Below are 17,582 nucleotides of genomic sequence, written 5' to 3'. Positions count from 1 at the left end.
AGGAAACTGCCTTTCCAGAAGCAGAGCAGACCTTGGGGTTTGCCCACCTGTCAGCCACATCTAGATCTGACTCCATCTTCTCCAGGCCCCTCATGACGCTGTCCAGCTGCTCGCCCTGGTGATGAAGGACCTTTGATGTGTCTTCCATGCGTCTCTGGGAACTAGCCATCAGTCCCAACAGCTCCTGCCCCCTGGTCATGGGGGAGGCTGTGCTGGCAGCAGTGCCCGTCTGGGACAGTAGCAGCTCCCTCCAGAAGTGCTCGATGATGTTGAAGACAACATTGCGACTGGGCCGCAGTGAGCTGAACCAGTGTTTGGCCTGGCCCTTCTCCAGGACTGTGATGGCACTGAAGATAAAGAGAGAAGACTCCTTCCTGATCTCAGTGATGCTGGAGAGAGGCAGGCCCACAAGGACCTCTTCATTTCTGTCTGCACTGAACTTCAGTGACCGAGGTGTCAGAGTCAGCTTCCCAGGAACCCATTGCTTCTCAAGGTTCAGGTAGTAGGAGCAAGACCAGCAGTGCACACGCACATCACTGTTCATCTGTCCCTAGGTAGCTGTACTACACGCGAGACTGTAGTAGCTGCCTCTGTGGGAAAAGAAACAATCAGTGGGCAGGTGAGGCTGAAATATATCAATTTCCTTTAGACTATAGTTAGTAGGAGTTGGTACAGCCTCAAGGCAGCTCTGGGTCTCTGCCCTGCAAGTAAAGGGCAGAGACGGCTGAGATCAGAACCAAGAACTGTGCTCGCCCCACCACTCCCTACAGGAGACCCACCAGGCAACCACGAGGAGAGCAAGTACTATAGACAAGGCCATGCATACGACCTTGTGGTTGTGATGTCCCTACCACTATATATCTGCACAAGGTCCTCCTAAGGATCCTCTTTCAAGTTTTATAGACATCTGTCCCCATCCTGGCGAGCCCTCTCAGAGCTACCTATACAGTCATGTGTACATGAATGCATTATACAGTGTTGTGTGCACACAAGCAGTGGCGTGTGTGCTGGTTTCCTTTTCTTCTACTTCTGTTTTCTCCAGTAATCAGGGTCACACCAGGTGCATCTGGGAAAGTGGTCTACTGCTGAGCTAGATCCACAGCCCTTGGTTTCTCTGAAACAGGGTCTCACATAGCTTTGAACTTGCTATGTAGCCCAGGGTGGTCTCAAGTTCCCTGTGTCTTACTTGGCCATACTAGAAGTACTGGCATTGTGCCATCACACCTGGCACTGTTTGCAATTTCATATTTATAATTATATTCATCAAGGCAGTCATAAGTCATGGATGACCGACCCTTATAGAATATATTGCCCAATCATCCTCTTTGTACAGATACCAATTATTAGTCAAGAAAGGAGGTTCCACACTGTAGTCTGTGGTACTGACTGGGTAAACAGAGCTTTCCCACCTCACCCAGCCGTCTTTCTCTGTGTCTGTGTCTCTGACCGTGTCTCTCACTGTCTGTTTATCTCTCTCTTTCATTCAGTGACCACTCTGCTCCAAACAATGACCTCAGATTGGCCCTCCCCAATCCTCAGAACACAACTGCTACAAAAGCCACTGCTAGATATTATTCTGTTTTAGGGGCCAGGAGTTACCAAAAGCACTGAGCCTGCTCTCCCAGGGTAGAGCACAGACTTCTTGGTATCCTGTAGCTCCAACACCACAACCCTAACCTTACCTGCATTCACCTCATAGGAATTAGAAGCCTCCCCCATATGTTATATCTTTGAGATCATAACTGCTGATATCAAAAGTGCACCACCACGCCAAGGCCTGGAGCAGAGTCCATGTATGGCCTACAATGCCGGGAATGTGGTCAGTAGTCATCCATGCTGCCCAGTGGGACCTAGAGAAGATCTTACCAATGTCGCCGGCTGCAAGACCATACCTACCAGTGCCACAATCTTGCCATCACCTACACTTGCCCCATAAGACCTAGTGACAGCACCCTCCACATTCTGTCGCATCAGAACTTCAACTGCCACCATCATAGGCCCCAGGGTCACAGGCACACAAGTATGCAGGACGTAAGAAAACACACATTTAGAATCCCATGTCCACTGCAAATCTCTCACACACTGCTGCAGCTTGGACGATGAAGGACTTCAGAGCTCTGGTAACACTCACTACATCGAGAAACTACACAGGCCACACTTCCACCTTCACCTATAAGCAAAGCCCAAACACGGGCACCCTAAACCCTATCTAAAGGCTTTGTCCTATGAAAGCTACTACACAAAACTGGAAAGGGCAACTATTATGCCAGATGTGGAGACATCAATGGAGAAATTTTAAAAATCAAGGATGCACGACACCTGTAAAGGACACAGTAATTCTCGGGAAGTGGAGATCAAGTCAAATGAAATCCATGGGTTGCCTGAAAAATAATTCTCGATAGCTTCCGTAATAAACTAGAAGGAGAATTTCTGAGCTGAGCGCAAGTCTTTTGAAATAATTCATCAGACTTAGAGTCTGGAGAGATGGCTCAGGAGCTAAGAACACTTGCTAGGCCAGATAGTGGCACATGCCATAAATCCCAGTACATGGGAAGCAGAGGCAGAGACATGCAAATCTGGTTTGAGACCAGCCAGGACTACATAGTGAGTTCCAGGGTAGTCAGACCTTCAGAGGGAAACCCTGTCTTAAAAAAAAAATAAAAAATAAAAGACAAAAAAAACAAAAAAAGCCGGGCGGTGGTGGTGCACGCCTTTAATCCCAACACTCGGGAGGCAGAGGCAGGCGGATCTCTGGGAGTTTGAGGCCAGCCTGGTCTACAAGAGCTAGTTCTGGGACAGACACCAAAGCTACAGAGAAACCCTGTCTCGAAAAACCCAAAAAAAAAAAAAAGACACCCTCACTTAACTGTTCTTCCAGGGAACCAGAGTTTAGTTCCTAGCATCCATGTTGGAGGACCAACCATCCGTAACTCCAACTTCAGGAGATCCAAACAGCTCTGGCCTCAGCAGGTACTCCGTACTCTGAGACACATGGGAAATCATTAAGGAAACAGACAGTTGCACTACATGAATTCCAGGGAATTCCAGGGGGAAAACACTAAAAATCTCTTTATTAAAGTAACAGCCGAAAACTCCTAAAGATTTCTGTCTTATTCATTGTTCTATTGCCACGAAGAGACACCATGAACAAGGCAACTCATAAAAGAAAGCACCTATCTGGGGGCGTGCTCAGTTTCTGAGGCTTGCATCATTATCACGGCACTGGAGAACAGCTGAGAGCTTTACATCCTGATCCACAGCCAGCAGACAGAGAGACTGGGCCTGGTACAGGCTTTTGAAACCTCCAAATCCATCCATCCCCAGGAAACAAACACCCTCCAAGACCACACCTTGCTTCCCTGCCTGTCTGTGGTGCTGAGGAATGAACACAGGGTTCTGTTCATACAGCAAATAATCTACCACTGAGCTACGCCCCCTGAAGTCTTCAATGAGACATGGACATCCAGATCCAAGAAGCTCAAAGAGCCAAAAAAAAAAAAAAAAAAAAAAAGCAAAAAGCTTCTCCAAGGAATATTAGGTCAAAACATCAAAAGTGCAAGATGAAGACAGAATTCTCAATTACTCTACAGAAATGGACAAATGAACTCTCCTAGATAAGCAGAAACAGAAAGGATTTGCCACCAGCAGACCAAGCCTGTTAAACTGTATCAGGGGAGCAGGATGAGTACAGTGTGCACAGGGGCTAAGGGAGAAAGACTGTGAGCTGGAGGTCACAGCAGGATGAGTACAGTGTGCACAGGGGCTAAGGGTGAAAGACTGAGCTGGAGGTCACAGCGACAGTCTGGGATACTTAGCAAGACCCTACCTCGACAAACAAAACAAAATGGGGGAGGGGAGGGCTGGAAAGATGCCTCAGCTGCTAAGGGCACTGGCTGGTCTTGCAGAGACCTTGGGTTCTGTTTCCAGCCCCCACATGGCAGCTCATAATCAGCCATAGTTCTGGTCAGGGTATGAATATTCTCTTCTGACCTCTGTGGGCACGGGCATGCATGTGGTGTACAGACATACATTCAAGGAAAATACACATATAAAATAAATATATCTAAAAAAATTAAATTACTTAAAAAAAAAGGGTCAATTCTCCAATCAAAAGACACAGACTAGCTCCATGGATTAAGAAACAAAATCACCTTTAATCCCAGCACTTGGGAGGCAGACGCAGGCGGATCTCTGTGAGTTCGAGGCCAGCCTGGTCTAAAAGAGCTAGCTCCAGGACAGGCTACAAAGCCACAGAGAAACCCTGTTGGCTTAAGAAACCCATCTTAGCTTTAAAGACGGGCAGCACGTTAAAGTGAAATATGAAATATAAAGTGAAGTATTCCAAGAAAATAGGCTCAGTGAGCAAGTAGGCATTACCATTCTGCTATCTGAAAAACTAGACTTTAAACTAAACCTAATCAAAAGAGACAAAGAAGGGTACTTTATTCTAACCAAGGCATCAATTAATCAAGAAATATTACAATACTAACCTATGTACTCTAAACTCTGACACATTCAATTTCATAAAAACCATGCAAATGGAACTAAAGACACAGATTAACAAAAACTGAATAACAGAAGGCGACTTCAACATCTTACTTTCTCTAATAGATAGTCCTCTGGGGGGAAAAAAATTAGCAGAGAAACCTCAGATTTAATGACATCTTACATCAAACAGTCCTAACAGGCACTTACAGAACATTTACCGAAGTACCAGAGAATATTCATTCTACTGAGCAGCACACGGAAGCCTCTGCAAACCAGGTCACAGGCTGGAACATAAAACAAATTTTCACAAACACAGAAAAATGGAAATAATTATGCATGCTATCTGACCATTATGCAACAAAATCAACAGCAAACAAAACTCTAGTAAGTGTATAAACTCATGGAGATTAAACAGCTCATTACGGAATGAGTCAAAGAAATGAAGAAAAAAAATCAAAATATTCTTCAAACTAAAGGAAAATGAAAAGACCAGACAACAAAACCCCTGGGACACAGTAAGGCAGTCCTTAGGAGGAAGTTTATAGACCTAAGTTCCTACATTAAAAAACCAGAAAGAGCCGGGCGATGGTGGCACACGCCTTTAATCCCAGCACTCGGGAGGCAGAGGCAGGTGGATCTCTGTGAGTTCGAGACCAGCCTGGTCTACAGAGCTAGTTCCAGGACAGGCTCCAAAGCCCCAGAGAAACCCTGTCTCGAAAAACCAAAATAAATAAATAAATAAATAAATAAAAATAAAAAAATAAAAAAACAGAAAGAGGGTTGGAGAGATGGCTCAGCATTTAAAAACACTGGTTGTTCTTCCAGAGGACCCCGGTTCAATTCCCAGCACCCATATGGCAGCTTACAACTGTCTGTAACTCCAGTTCCAGGGGATCTGATACCCTCACACAGACAAAATACCAAAGCACATAAAATTTTAAAAATAAAAGAAAAAAGAAAGAAAAATCATTTTAAAAAATCAGAAAGAGCACAAATAAGTAATTTGATGATGCAATTCTGGCCTCTGTGGATACCAGGCACTCAAACGGTACATGGACATACACTCAGGCAAAACACACACACATCAAATAAAAATAATTTAAAAAAAAGAACACCTAAAAATAAGAATTTGGAAAAACAAGAACAAACCAAATCCAAACCCAGTAGATGGCAAGAAATAATAAAAATCAAAACAGAAATCAATAAAATATAAACAAAGAAAACAATACAAATAATCAATGAATCAAAGAGCTGGTTCTTTTTTTTTTAAGATTTATTTATAATGTATACAGTATTCTGCCTACTTATGTCCTATAGGCCAGTAGAGGGCACCAGATCTCATTATAGATGGTTGTGAGCCACCATGTGGTTGCTGGGAATTGAACTCAGGACCTCTGGAAGAGCAGTCAGTGCTCTTAACTTCTGAGCCACCGCTCCAGCCCCCTAAGAGCTGGTTCTTTAAGAAGATAAACAGACCCTTGCAAAAGAAAAAAAAAAGATGACCCAGGGCTGGCGAGATGGCTCTGCGGTTAAGAGCATTGCTTGCTCTTCGAAAGGTCCTGAGTTCAATTCCCAGCAACCACATGGTGGCTCACAACCATCTGTAATGAGGTCTGGTGCCCTCTTCTGGCCTGCAGGCATACACTCAGACAGAATACTATATACATAATAAATAAATATTAAAAAAAAAAGATGACCCAAATTATAAAACCAGAAATGAAAAGGAAAACATTACAACAGACACCAAAAAATTAAAATATTAAGGAAATTTTAAAAACTTACATTTCAATAAATTGGAAAATCAAAAAAAGGATGGATTTCATGAGTCAATCAAACTACCAATGTTAAACCAAAAGAAACCAACAACCTAAAACAGACCCATAACAAAAGATGACACTGAGCCCGTCATTAAGATTTCAGTTTAAAAAGCCCAGATCCAGACTGGCTCATAGAACTCGACCAGGACTTCAAGAAGAACTACAACCAATACTTTTTTCTTCTTTTCCAAAACTTTTCTTTTTATTTGTACAGGTGTTCTGCCTACATGGACGTCTGTGCACCTCATGCATGCCCAAGGAGACCAGAAGAGGGTGCCAGATCCCTTGGGACTGGAGTTACAGACATTTATGAGCTGTCATGTGAGTGCTGGGACCTGAACCCTGGTCTTCAGGAAGAGCAGCCAGTGTTCATAACTGAGCCATCTCTCCAGTCTCACCAATACCACTACTACCTCCATAACTACTGCTTCCTCCTCCTCTTCCTTCTCCTTTTTTCTGAGACAGGGCTTCTCTGTGTAGCTCTGGCTGTCCTGGAACTTGCTTTGTAGAGTAGTCTGGCCTTGAACTCAAGAGATTTGCAACAATACTTCTTAAATTATTCAAAAACAGAATAATTTTAAAAAGGGAGAATTAGCTGGGTGGTGGTGGCGCACGCCTTTAATCCTAGCACATAGGGGCAGAGGCAGCCGGTTCACTGTGAGTTCAAGGCCAGTCTGGTCCACAAGAGCTAGTTCCAGGACAAGGCTCCAAAGCTACAGAGAAACCCTTCCATGAAAAACCAAAAAAAAAAAAAAGGTGGGGGATCTTGAAATAAAAGTGAAAACACCCTGTATTAAAATTCATAGGATATGCTCAAGTGGTGGAAGTGCACCAAAAATTGCCATGTGACCTCCACACACAAACAGCGGCACGCATGTACATGTACACACATGTACAGACACACATACACAGAGAGACATACCAATAATAACAAAATAAAATTTTAAAATAAAAAATACAAAGAGATTAATAAAGGACTTTGTTTTCTGAACAGACAAAGATTAATAAATCTTTAGTTAGACTAACGAAGAAAAAAGACCCAAATAAGTAAAATCAGAGCTGAAGCCATGTGTGGTGGTGCAAACCCCAGCACTCAGGAGGCAGAGGTAGTGGATCTCTGAGTTCAAGCCCAGCCTGGTCTACAGATCGAGGTCCAGGACAGTCAGGCCTGCACAGAAAAACACTGTCTGGAAAAACCAAAGGGAGAAAAAAATAAGGAAAGAAAATAAACTACTCTGACTGGCTAGAGAGATGGCTCAGGGTTAAGAGCACTTGAACAGCGGCCTGGCTCCCCACACTCACACTGGGTGGTCCATAACCACCTGTAACTCCAGCTCCGGAGAATCTGATGCCCTCTTCTGGACTCTGTGGTCACTGTTCTCTTGTGGCATATGCACAAACACATAAATAAAAATAAAATCTCTTTAAAAAAGAAACTACAAGAAAAAAATTACATGATTAACAAACTGGAAAATCTAAAAGAAATGAACAAATTTTAGATATATTCTACCTACCCAGACTAAATAAAAAAGAAACAGAAAATTTAAACATACCAGTAATAAGAAATAAAATGGAAACCGTAGTTAAAAGTCTCCCATAAACATAGCAAGCTCTAGACCAGCCAAGGTTACATAGTGAGACCCTGTCTTAAAAAAAAAAAAAATCAAGGGCATGATGATTTTTTTGACTGAGTTCCACAAAGCATTTAGAGAATAAATAATCAAATTCTCAAAAATTAAAAAATATTGAATAAGAAAGAACATTGCAAAATCCTTTTTATGAGGTCAAGGACTATCAAAACCTCACAAAGATACAACAACAAAAGAAAACTGGGCACCTATTCCCTGATAAACAGGGCCATAAAAACTTTTTAAAAATATGGTGAAAATCAGCCTGATGCAGAACCACACACCTGCAATCCCAAGATTTGGAAAGCTGAGACAGGAGGGATGTGAGCATGGCATAAATACAGAGAACTTGCCTCAAACAGTAATAAAAAATAAAATACACAGGAAAAATAATACTAATTTTTTAAAAAGTGTGCAAAGTCAAAAAATATATAAAAAATGCCCAACATCTTTAGCTACCAAGAAAATGCAAATGTGAAGCCTTAGGTTCAACCCCTAGTGTCTGTGGTGGAGGCTAAGGATGCTAAGTGCTGTCGGGAAATAGGGAAATGGTAACCCTTACATGTCTGGTGGGGATGCTAAGGAGAGCAGCACAGCTAGAAACAGGAGTATTATACGAACCAGCTCTCCCATTGGTGGGTACTGCCAACAAATTTCACCAGGACAGAATTCCATTATTTTGTAAAAAACAAACAAGCAAAGGGGACAGCAGCCTGAGGGAAATGTAAAAGCACACACTAAGAACAAAGGGTGCAGAGTCATACAGGGCAGGGGTCCCTCTGGAGGCCACTAATGCAGAGGAGGTTCGCAAGTTCCTTAGTTTGATTGGTAGCTAAATGAGAGATGCAAACACACCTGACTGTACCTGAATGCACACATGTCAAGGCATGAATGTATAGGTCAGAGGACATCTTAAAGGAGTTGGTTCTCTCCTTCCACCATGTGATTCCTAGGGGAAATCAATTCAGGTCATCAGATTTAGCACTAAGCAGGTTTATCTGCTGAGCGGTCTCACTGGTCTGTTTCTCTTACTTTTCCTAGCGGAGTCGGCTGAGCTGGTAAGAGAGAGGAAAGTGGTACCAGTGGCAAGGCAGTAACAGAAGGAAGTTAAGGAAGGAGTTCCCGAGATTGTGCTATGGAGCAGAGGTGTAAAATGACCACCTGAGAGCAGCTGAAGACAAAGAGCCTTCAGGCTTTAATCACTCAAGAGGAGCTGCCAAGAATTCCAAATGCCAGGAATGAAAGTTGTGACACTGGCCTCTCAAGGCCCAGCACTCTATGCCTTAGAACATAGTACAAACTGCTTTTGGAGCACAGCATCCCAATATCTGAGGCCCATTCAAGACCTGTACCACACGCAGTAGCAGTCAGGGATCACAATAGCTGCCATGTATTGGGCCCACTGGGAAAGCCCCAAGCAACAAACCTTCAACTTGAGTATGTAAAGTCACAGTCTAGCGTCTAATAGGAAAACAGTTCTCTATTCCCAGAGCTGGGAATGAAAAGCCTCTGGATGTACCGCATAGTACAGCGCCCCTAGGCCTTGGGCACTCAAGGCTCAGGACTGCCAACACTACGACTTCTCCTCGCCTACTCACAATTTCTAGATCACAATTACTAGACTCCAAGTAGCAGATAAGGACACAAAATGACACATCTTGTTTGTTTGACTGGACGCTCTTGGAGGACAGCAGACCATATCCTAAGGTTCTGGCTCAGTGACTTCCTTGCGATGGGTCTTCGCTTTTTGGTTCAGCTGGGACACCATGGCATGGTGGAGGTCCATCCTGTACTGATGGCAGCCTTCACCAAGCACTGTATGAAACAAACCAAATATACCAGACCGACATGGAAGCTACCCATCAGGGGTGGGAGGAGTCTACCCCTGTGTCTTGAATCCATCTTTCCTAGAACCTCTAGGGCAGTGGTTCTCAACCTATATACCAGATATTTTCACAACAGTATCAAAACCACAGTTATGAAATAGCAAGGAAATAATTTTATGGTTGGGGTCACCACCATAACAAGAGCAACTGTACTAAAGGGTCGCTGCATGAGGAAGATACCAAAAACCTGCTACCTGGCCTTGGCTTTACCATCTGGTAGTCACCCTCAGACAACACATCCTATGCACAGCAACAGCAGACACAACAGGGAAAGGGGCAGAGAAAGAAAGGACACCTTCTTCGTGTCACCCTGAATGTACACAAAATGAAAGCACCAGGTAAAAACAAGATGTAGATCTGTCTTCTCTAATAACCTGGCTCGAGTTCTTCACAAACATATCCTAGACATTTCCTCCATGACAGCCGCAAGAGCAGACCCGAATTTCCCGGTGTGTGGCTATGGTTCCCCCAAGTCAGTGCTACACACCAGAAATCACTGCCTGAAGCTAGGACAGTCCCTGAAGGAAGCTGCCAAACCAGCTCTTTGTCGCCATCACAGGTGGGAGAGAAGAAGACACCTAAAAGTCACTTTTTAGAAAAGAATTTCGTAGACAACCCCAGGTTGCAGAGGACAACCAGGTCCTATGTGGGGCCTGACAGGCCTCCTAACAACCTGCCCTTGGCCAGACCAGGGGAACCACCACATTAAAAACAAACAAAACACCTCAAACTCTTACATCAGGAAAGCTCCATGAGAAACAGCCAGGAAGTTTACAGCCTGATGTCACTGGAAAAGTGGGGGAGATTTTCTCAGCTGCAGGAGACACTTCCTTCTGTAGAGAAGGCTGCTTTGTCTTCCTGAAGGAGGGGTTCAGCAGGCAAGTCTGCATTATGAGCCCCTCCCTAGCATACCAAGGCCACACCAGTGTCAGTGTCTTCTGCTTGGATATGCCACACTGAGTAGTAGGCAACAGGTCCCTGAACTAGGAAGCCCATACCTGAGCCTTCCACCATAATGCCTGGAGAAACAGGGAGCAAGTGCTGACACCCTCATGCCTCAGCAGAACAGCCTATACTCCAGGACAACGAGTGGTCACAGGCTAGAGCACCTCCAAGTCATTCATGTGACCTCTGAACCCTTGAAAGTCACTGGTGGGGCTGGAGCAATGGCTCAGCTGTTTAAGACTAGCTGCTCTTCCAGATGACTCAGGTTTGATTCTCAGCACCCACATAGTGGCTCACAACTATTTATAACTTCTGTGGGGGGGGATCTGATGCCATCTTCTGTCCTCCAAGGGTACTGCATCCAAGTGGTGTACATACATTCAGGTAAAACTCCCACAACACAAAATAATAGCTTTAAAAAGTACTGGCATGCGTTTCTCAGAATTAGGGGAGCTACTTCAGCCCACTCACGGTTTCCAAGGCCAAGAGAACACTGCTCAGCTTCTGAAGACAGCCTTGTCTCGTTTCTGGCTGGAAAGGGTTTCCCATTGCTCGCAGACAATAACTTATTCAATGACTGGATCCACATAAGGAAAAAACCCAAATCCAGTTTCTCTTACATTGCTATCACTTCTGCAAACACATGTGTGTGTGATGTCTCCTTACACAGCACCCAGGAATTGGTTCTAAAGCGAACACTAGCTGTGTTTCTGCAATCCATTTTCGCTGCAACCTTGTCTACTTGAAGACAAGTCTGTCCCTAAGATGGCCTTCACTCCACATGCCAACCTCAAGCACAGGCTACATCTGACCCACTGTCCATATGTCAGGGCTCACCATCTTCTCAGACTGGATTCATTTTCTCAAACAGCTCACAGAAGACAGAGAAACACTTACATTTACTATTGGATTATAAAGGGCATTAAAATGGATGCAGATGAAGAAACACACAGGGCCAGGTAGGAAGATTGGGTAAGGCTGCCTTGCCCTCCCTGGAACTTCCGAGTGTTCAGCTCCGAGGAAGTCTACTATGTGGCAGTCTACCCACAGAGGCTTCATTCCATGGGTGTGACTGATTCAACTACCAGCCACGGCTGATCTGCTCAGCCGTCAGACCCTCTTCCTTCTTTGGGGTCTGGAGATAAGACTGAAGTCCCCCTCCTCTGATGCTTCTGCCCTCATCTTCCTATGACCGTCCCACCCTGAAATTACCTAGGGGCTACCAACCAGCAGAAGGCACTTCATTGCCCAGGATTTTAGGAATCATATTAGGAACTAATAGAAATAAAAATCAGGAAATGGGACAACACACTGCCATACTGCTAGACACCACAAAAAGTTTGTATCAACAATCACCCGCTCCACAAGGTTGCTCCTGCACAGAGCAAGAGTAGGAAGTGAAATTATCTGCACACTCCCCAGAAAATCCCCAGGCCTAGCAGCGGGGCAGCAGAGGAAGCTCGCCATGGTCCCAGCTGCAGCTCCTCCAGTTCCACCACAGATTTACGACTCGGGAAAAGTTACCTCACCTTCTGGACCTCTGTTTACCCTCTGGTAAAATAACTAAAAGACCTCAGGTCAATACCAGCTCTAGGTCATTCTAAAATTCAAAGAGAAAAACAACAGAGAACCAAGAGTTGAGAGGAGACAGCAAGCACTTGTCATGATATTACAGACAATAAGTATGACAACTGTACCCATATGTGACAAATTTCAAAGGAGAAGCATGTGGCCAAAACTTTCCCTACCACAGATTTCCAGGATGTCTTTTCCAGAAAGCCAAAATAAACAGTTATTAAGTGGAAGGGCAGAAAAGAGAAAACTGTTCCTACCCATGCAGCAGAAGCTGCCCACGCGTGTTTAGACCCCATGACCTTGCCTAGTCTGACATCACCCAGAGTCCTCAAGAAGGGGCTCCTACTCCCCTTGAAGCCAGATCCTTCACAGGGTCCTCCACCTACCCTGTTCTCCTCAGCATCACTGATTTCACTCTTCTTTGCACCAGGTCTACCGACCCGGCGTGAGGACCATGTGGTAAGTAAGTACTTCAGGCCTAGAAGCCATGAATCTTAGTCACCACCACGGGTGACACATCAACCAAGAGGCATGGCTACTCCAATAAGCTTCATCTACAGAACTCTGGCAACTGGACACGGACTATAGGTCGTGGCAATCCCATTTGTAGCACAAAAGGCAGAGCTCTCACCTTAAATAACAGATGCTTCTTCTGGAGCCATCTGAGAGACCATGGTCCAGCAACACAGATTTAGGTTGCTCCAAATTCCACGTTCCAAAGTGAAAGCAGTTTCATGAAGTTTTGTAGCTTTACAGAATAACGACAGCCATAAATGACGCAAGTGTAAAACTCTTTGGTGAGTTTATCAGAGGGGCCTTTACAGCAAGGTGGACAAAGCTTTTCTATGGGCCTCAGATGCTATCTGATGACAGGCTTAGCTTGGAGACAGTAGAAGCTAGTGGCCTGCTAAGTTACTAGATGCCAAAGGTTTTTAACCTATTAGTCACGGGATACTACGATACAGAGGTGGACAAGGAACAGCTAGCAACTCAGGTGGCTAAAGTGGGCCCGAGATAAGCTAATCAGCTCCTGGCAGCTTTCCAACCTCTCCGCATCCCTGTAGTTTTTATCAGACAGAACTTCTCTCCAGGAATTCCCCTTGAAAATGTCATCAGTTCACAAGCCTATTAAAAATCTCCCAGTTAAGCTGAGCGGTGATGGTGTACATCTTTAGGGAGGCAGAGGCAGGCGGATCTCTGAGTTCAAGGCCAGCCTGGTCTACGGAGTGAGTTCCAGGATGACTACACAGAGAAACCCTGTCTTGAAAAACCAAAAACAACAATAAAAACCTCCAAGTTAAAACACACACCACCCCCCTCTCTCAGATGCCATCATCCCCCTCCAGTTACTGCCGCCAGTATGAGACACAAAGTGTAAGAGGACCATGACAAGGCTGCCTTCACCCAACCACATCTATCAACCCAGGACCTCTCAAGGCTTCAACTCAGGCTCCTGGTTGGTGCTGAGCATTTTTATGACACACCTAACAGGCTTCTCCAACCAGCCCAGCTGGATGTTTGCTCATCTGTTGGGTACCTCATACTGTACTAAGTCCTGGCTATGTGGTTCGTCTTTTAACAGAAGCTGTGTTGGAACGAAGAGTCTTTCTGAATCCATGTCTTCCTCATCCTCCTAAACCCATAAGCAAATCCTAATGTAATAGGCTGGCAAAAAACGAACATATTTTAAAGAGACAATTGTGTCTCTCAATCTGACTATCAGAGTATTGAAACAATGGACCCAAAGAGATGGGAATCTCCCCAGGAATCTCAAGCTGGGAAAAGGAAAAGAGCACTAGCCAGAGGGAACTTGTCTCCTAGAAAGAGGGTTCACGTGAGTCTAACAACTTGTTAGACCACCTTACAGGAGACTGAAGTCCAGTCAAGGATGGGTTAATGATGGGGCCACACCTGTGTTGCTTAAATAGGCAAATCTTCAGCCTTCTATTTAATTTCACTCCAGATTGGAGGTTCACTAGATCATCTATCCCAATGTGGCCACATTGAATAAATTTTCTTTCTGTACTTTCCACTTTTAATCTGGCCCTATTCAGACCTGGCTTGGGATACAGGTTGTGACCCCCATCTGTCAGCACTGACAGTTCTCCACAGTGACACCCTCTCGAGTGTAGTGTCATTCTCCATCGACACAGCCCCTCCAGGACCTTCTCACTCCCTCCTGCTCCTCATTCACCACCAACCAGTTAGGAAACAGAATGAGAAAACAGCGGGCTCCATTGAAAACTCTTCTGAATACTGGGTCCCGAAGGGTAAAGCACCTGCTAGGCATATGGGGGGCTCTGAGTTCTGGGAGAGTGAGGAAGAGCACTGCCAAACAAATCGCAGAAAACACCACCTCGCAAGTCCAGCTCCGACCGCCAAATGGGGCTCTGTGCTTCATTCTGCTGCCCCTTCCGCTCCACCCCTGACTCTGAATTGCTCTTCATCTTAAAGCTTCTGCTGCTTAAATGGCACCTTTCCCCTTCCTCATGCCCACCACAATCACAGAACTCCCATACCTGAGAGATTTCCCAAGGTAACTCGCTCTGTGCACCGAAGGTGACCTTCACAAAAGCCTTGTGCACTCCGTGGGCACCTGGTCACATACTGAGTGGGCCTCCAGAGATGCTCTGTTCCTGAATTCTTTGTTTGGTGTAACTTGCCTCCACCAGTACAGGTAGAGTAGGAGTCCTGTGTGGACCCTGAATGTAAGAGGCACAATCACCATGGGAAGTCATGGCAGGCACCCCCTGGGTGTCAAGCTAATTCACATAAGTGATGTTCTTGGGGGCTAGGCCCACGTCACTTGACTATTGACGCCTAACACACTGGGGTGGGCACAATGGGTCTCTTTCAGTATTTGCATCACACATGTACCCTTGAGTAGAACTCAATAGCGAGTAAACAGCCTATTTTTAGTTAATTTCCAAAGTAACGGAACACGCACCGTTCTGCACACCTTCCACTCTGGGGCCGAGAGGGAGAACAGTGGGGCAGTGTGTCCGAGCGGGGGCGGCAAGACTGGCTTTTTCCATTACCTGCCCTCCTGCTCCCCTCCTGCTCCACGGCAGACCCTCTTTCCACTCCCTCACAAGTTCCCATCTCCACCCCGGGAGGCTCAGCCATGCTTCTGAGGATGTTTCAAACGCCAGGGCCTAGCTGCAGGGCATGCTGCAGACATCCAGAGAGAAATGAGACCATCCACTGTTTCCACCTCATCTCCTCGGGGTGCCAACTCCAGTCCTTTCCTGTTTTCCTCTGGGGTGGCTCTGCCCAGGATGCGTAGTTTCCATAGGTCTGTGTGGGCAGAGGATGTGCATCACCAGCGGCTCCCAGCTGGGGGTAGGGAGGTAACTTCATGGACACACACCTGTGTTCCAGGCCTCTCTCCAGGCCTCACATATCCGACGGTGTTACTGACACCCGGAGGCCACCACTGAAGACCAGAATTACAACACTAACTAAATAGGGGTCAGGAGCCCATGTCCCAGTCACTGTGTTAGGGGCTGTGCTGCCCCACAAATCTTGACAGCACACACACCTGCTGGCCCTGACCTCTTTCTCAGGACACTGGTCTCAGATACGCAGGAAAAGAAGCAATTCCTACTTGGGTTTTTCATACTTCTATGGAAAAAACAAACCACTTATTTTACCTTTAGTCTCACACCATAGCCCTGAATTCTGGGACCCTAAAACTGTCAGCAGTGGACACCAGAAGGTCCTTTAATTCAGTTCAGCTATGACAATGTCTGCCTCAAGATGGCATCAAATCCCAAGGGTGGGGGCTCAATCTCCCAAGATGTCCCTACTTCAGTACAGATGCAAGCTCAGGCTGTGCCACCTCTGATGACCAGTACCTATAAAGAGGGTCCCAAAGACCCCTCTTTGAGTTGGCTTTCTCCCAGAAACTCATATTACTCAGAGAAACACTAACTTACATTTACTGTTTTATTACACAGGGTATAAAAAGATGCAAGAGGTCAAAGTATGAGAAGACCCTGCCCATGCGCTCCCTAGGCACCCTCTCTAAGATCCTCTGAATGAGTCCTCTAAGGATTTTCTGGACTTACTATTACAGGGGCAATGCTGACTAAACACTGGTCATTGATAACCTACTCAACATTCAGCCCTAGGGGCCGAGGGCTGGGTTGAAAGTCCCCACTCTCTGGTCCTGCTCATGTTTCAGTTACCAGCTCCACCTGGAATCCACCCTACTGGATGTCGGATGGTGTTGGGCAACTTATATGCAAAATGGCATTTATCAGCTCAAATAATCCAAGACTTTTAAGAACTGTATACCAAGAAGTAGATTAAAGATCTAAAAAGATATTTCCAAATATAACATACTGCCAGTGTAGGAAAAGAAGGAAAACTCCGGCAGAAGGAGGGGGGAACAGGAATCAAATGTACAAATTCATGTATGCCTGGAAAAACGGGCTTGATACCAGAAGATTTAATGATTGCACGTAGATGGAATTTTTTAATGACTTGGGGGTTTTATTGTTGTTGTTATTATATTCTGGCTTTTTTTTCTTTTTGAGACAAGTCTTGGTTTGTGGTTCATATTGTCCTAAGAACCCTTGGATCTTTCCACCTCAGCATCCCCAATGCTGGGATTAAGGCGTGCAGCACGTGTCTTGGCGTGGATATGTTTCTCTCCACTTGTATTTCTCTAAGAGCTGTCATCTCCTACCATGACCTAGCTGCAATAGAGTACTACACTTTGACCACAAGAAACACAGTGAGGTCCAAAACGGGCGAATTATATCAAACAATCCTTTGCCTCCTGTTTCTACTCTTGCCCGACCTAATCCACACACCACTGTATCTGAACCTCAGAATCTCCCGTTCTACCTCTAGGTAAATAACACAATCCTTGGAAAGATTCCTCGACCTATCCCGGAGACTCAGGAGCCTCACCACGCCCCGCGGATCCTCACCCTCCACCATCTCTTCAGGACTCCGTCATCCCCTAAGGTTTGGGACTCGTGTCCATCTCCTGTCTCAGTGGCGGGCTCGAGTACTGCGTAGCTGCGCGTTAGCAGTACCGCTCACCTGAGACAAGAGGAGCGCACAGGAGACGCAGTGGTAAGCGCCACTGGATCACCAAACACAGACGCCAGCCGCTGGGAAGCAGGTCCGCCACCGGGCGAGCGCTCTGCGCCTGCGCGAGAGGGCGGGCCCGCGTAGGGCGCACGCGCACATCCTAGGAGCGCCAAGGCTTGAGTTCCTGCTGGAAGGCT

General features: G+C 45.7%; 1 protein-coding gene across 2 annotated transcripts in view; it reads right to left on the bottom strand.

The window, feature by feature from the left end:
* Snap47 (synaptosome associated protein 47) overlaps positions 1 to 17,579 on the bottom strand; it is a 46,521-nt gene extending 28,942 nt beyond the window's left edge. Inside the window, exons 1-2 of one of the 2 annotated variants that reach the window (XM_041664588.1) lie at positions 17,395 to 17,579; positions 48 to 590 (exon numbers count right to left, since the gene is read on the bottom strand). In XM_041664588.1, coding sequence (XP_041520522.1) covers positions 48 to 544 — 497 coding nt within the window. In that variant the 5' untranslated portion in view covers positions 545 to 590; positions 17,395 to 17,579. Of the gene's footprint in view, positions 1 to 47; positions 591 to 4,695; positions 4,770 to 17,394 lie in introns of those variants that run through there. The other variant, XM_041664589.1, reaches the window with a different exon arrangement.
* Between the last annotated feature and the right edge of the window lie 3 nt (positions 17,580 to 17,582).

The sequence above is a fragment of the Microtus oregoni genome, unplaced genomic scaffold, assembly GCF_018167655.1.
Source record: "Microtus oregoni isolate MIOR12 unplaced genomic scaffold, Mior012 000015F_ref0000493, whole genome shotgun sequence".
Lineage (NCBI taxonomy): Eukaryota > Metazoa > Chordata > Mammalia > Rodentia > Cricetidae > Microtus > Microtus oregoni.
The sequence above is the reverse complement of the archived record's forward strand: the minus strand, read 5'-3'. Positions and strand labels throughout refer to the sequence as shown.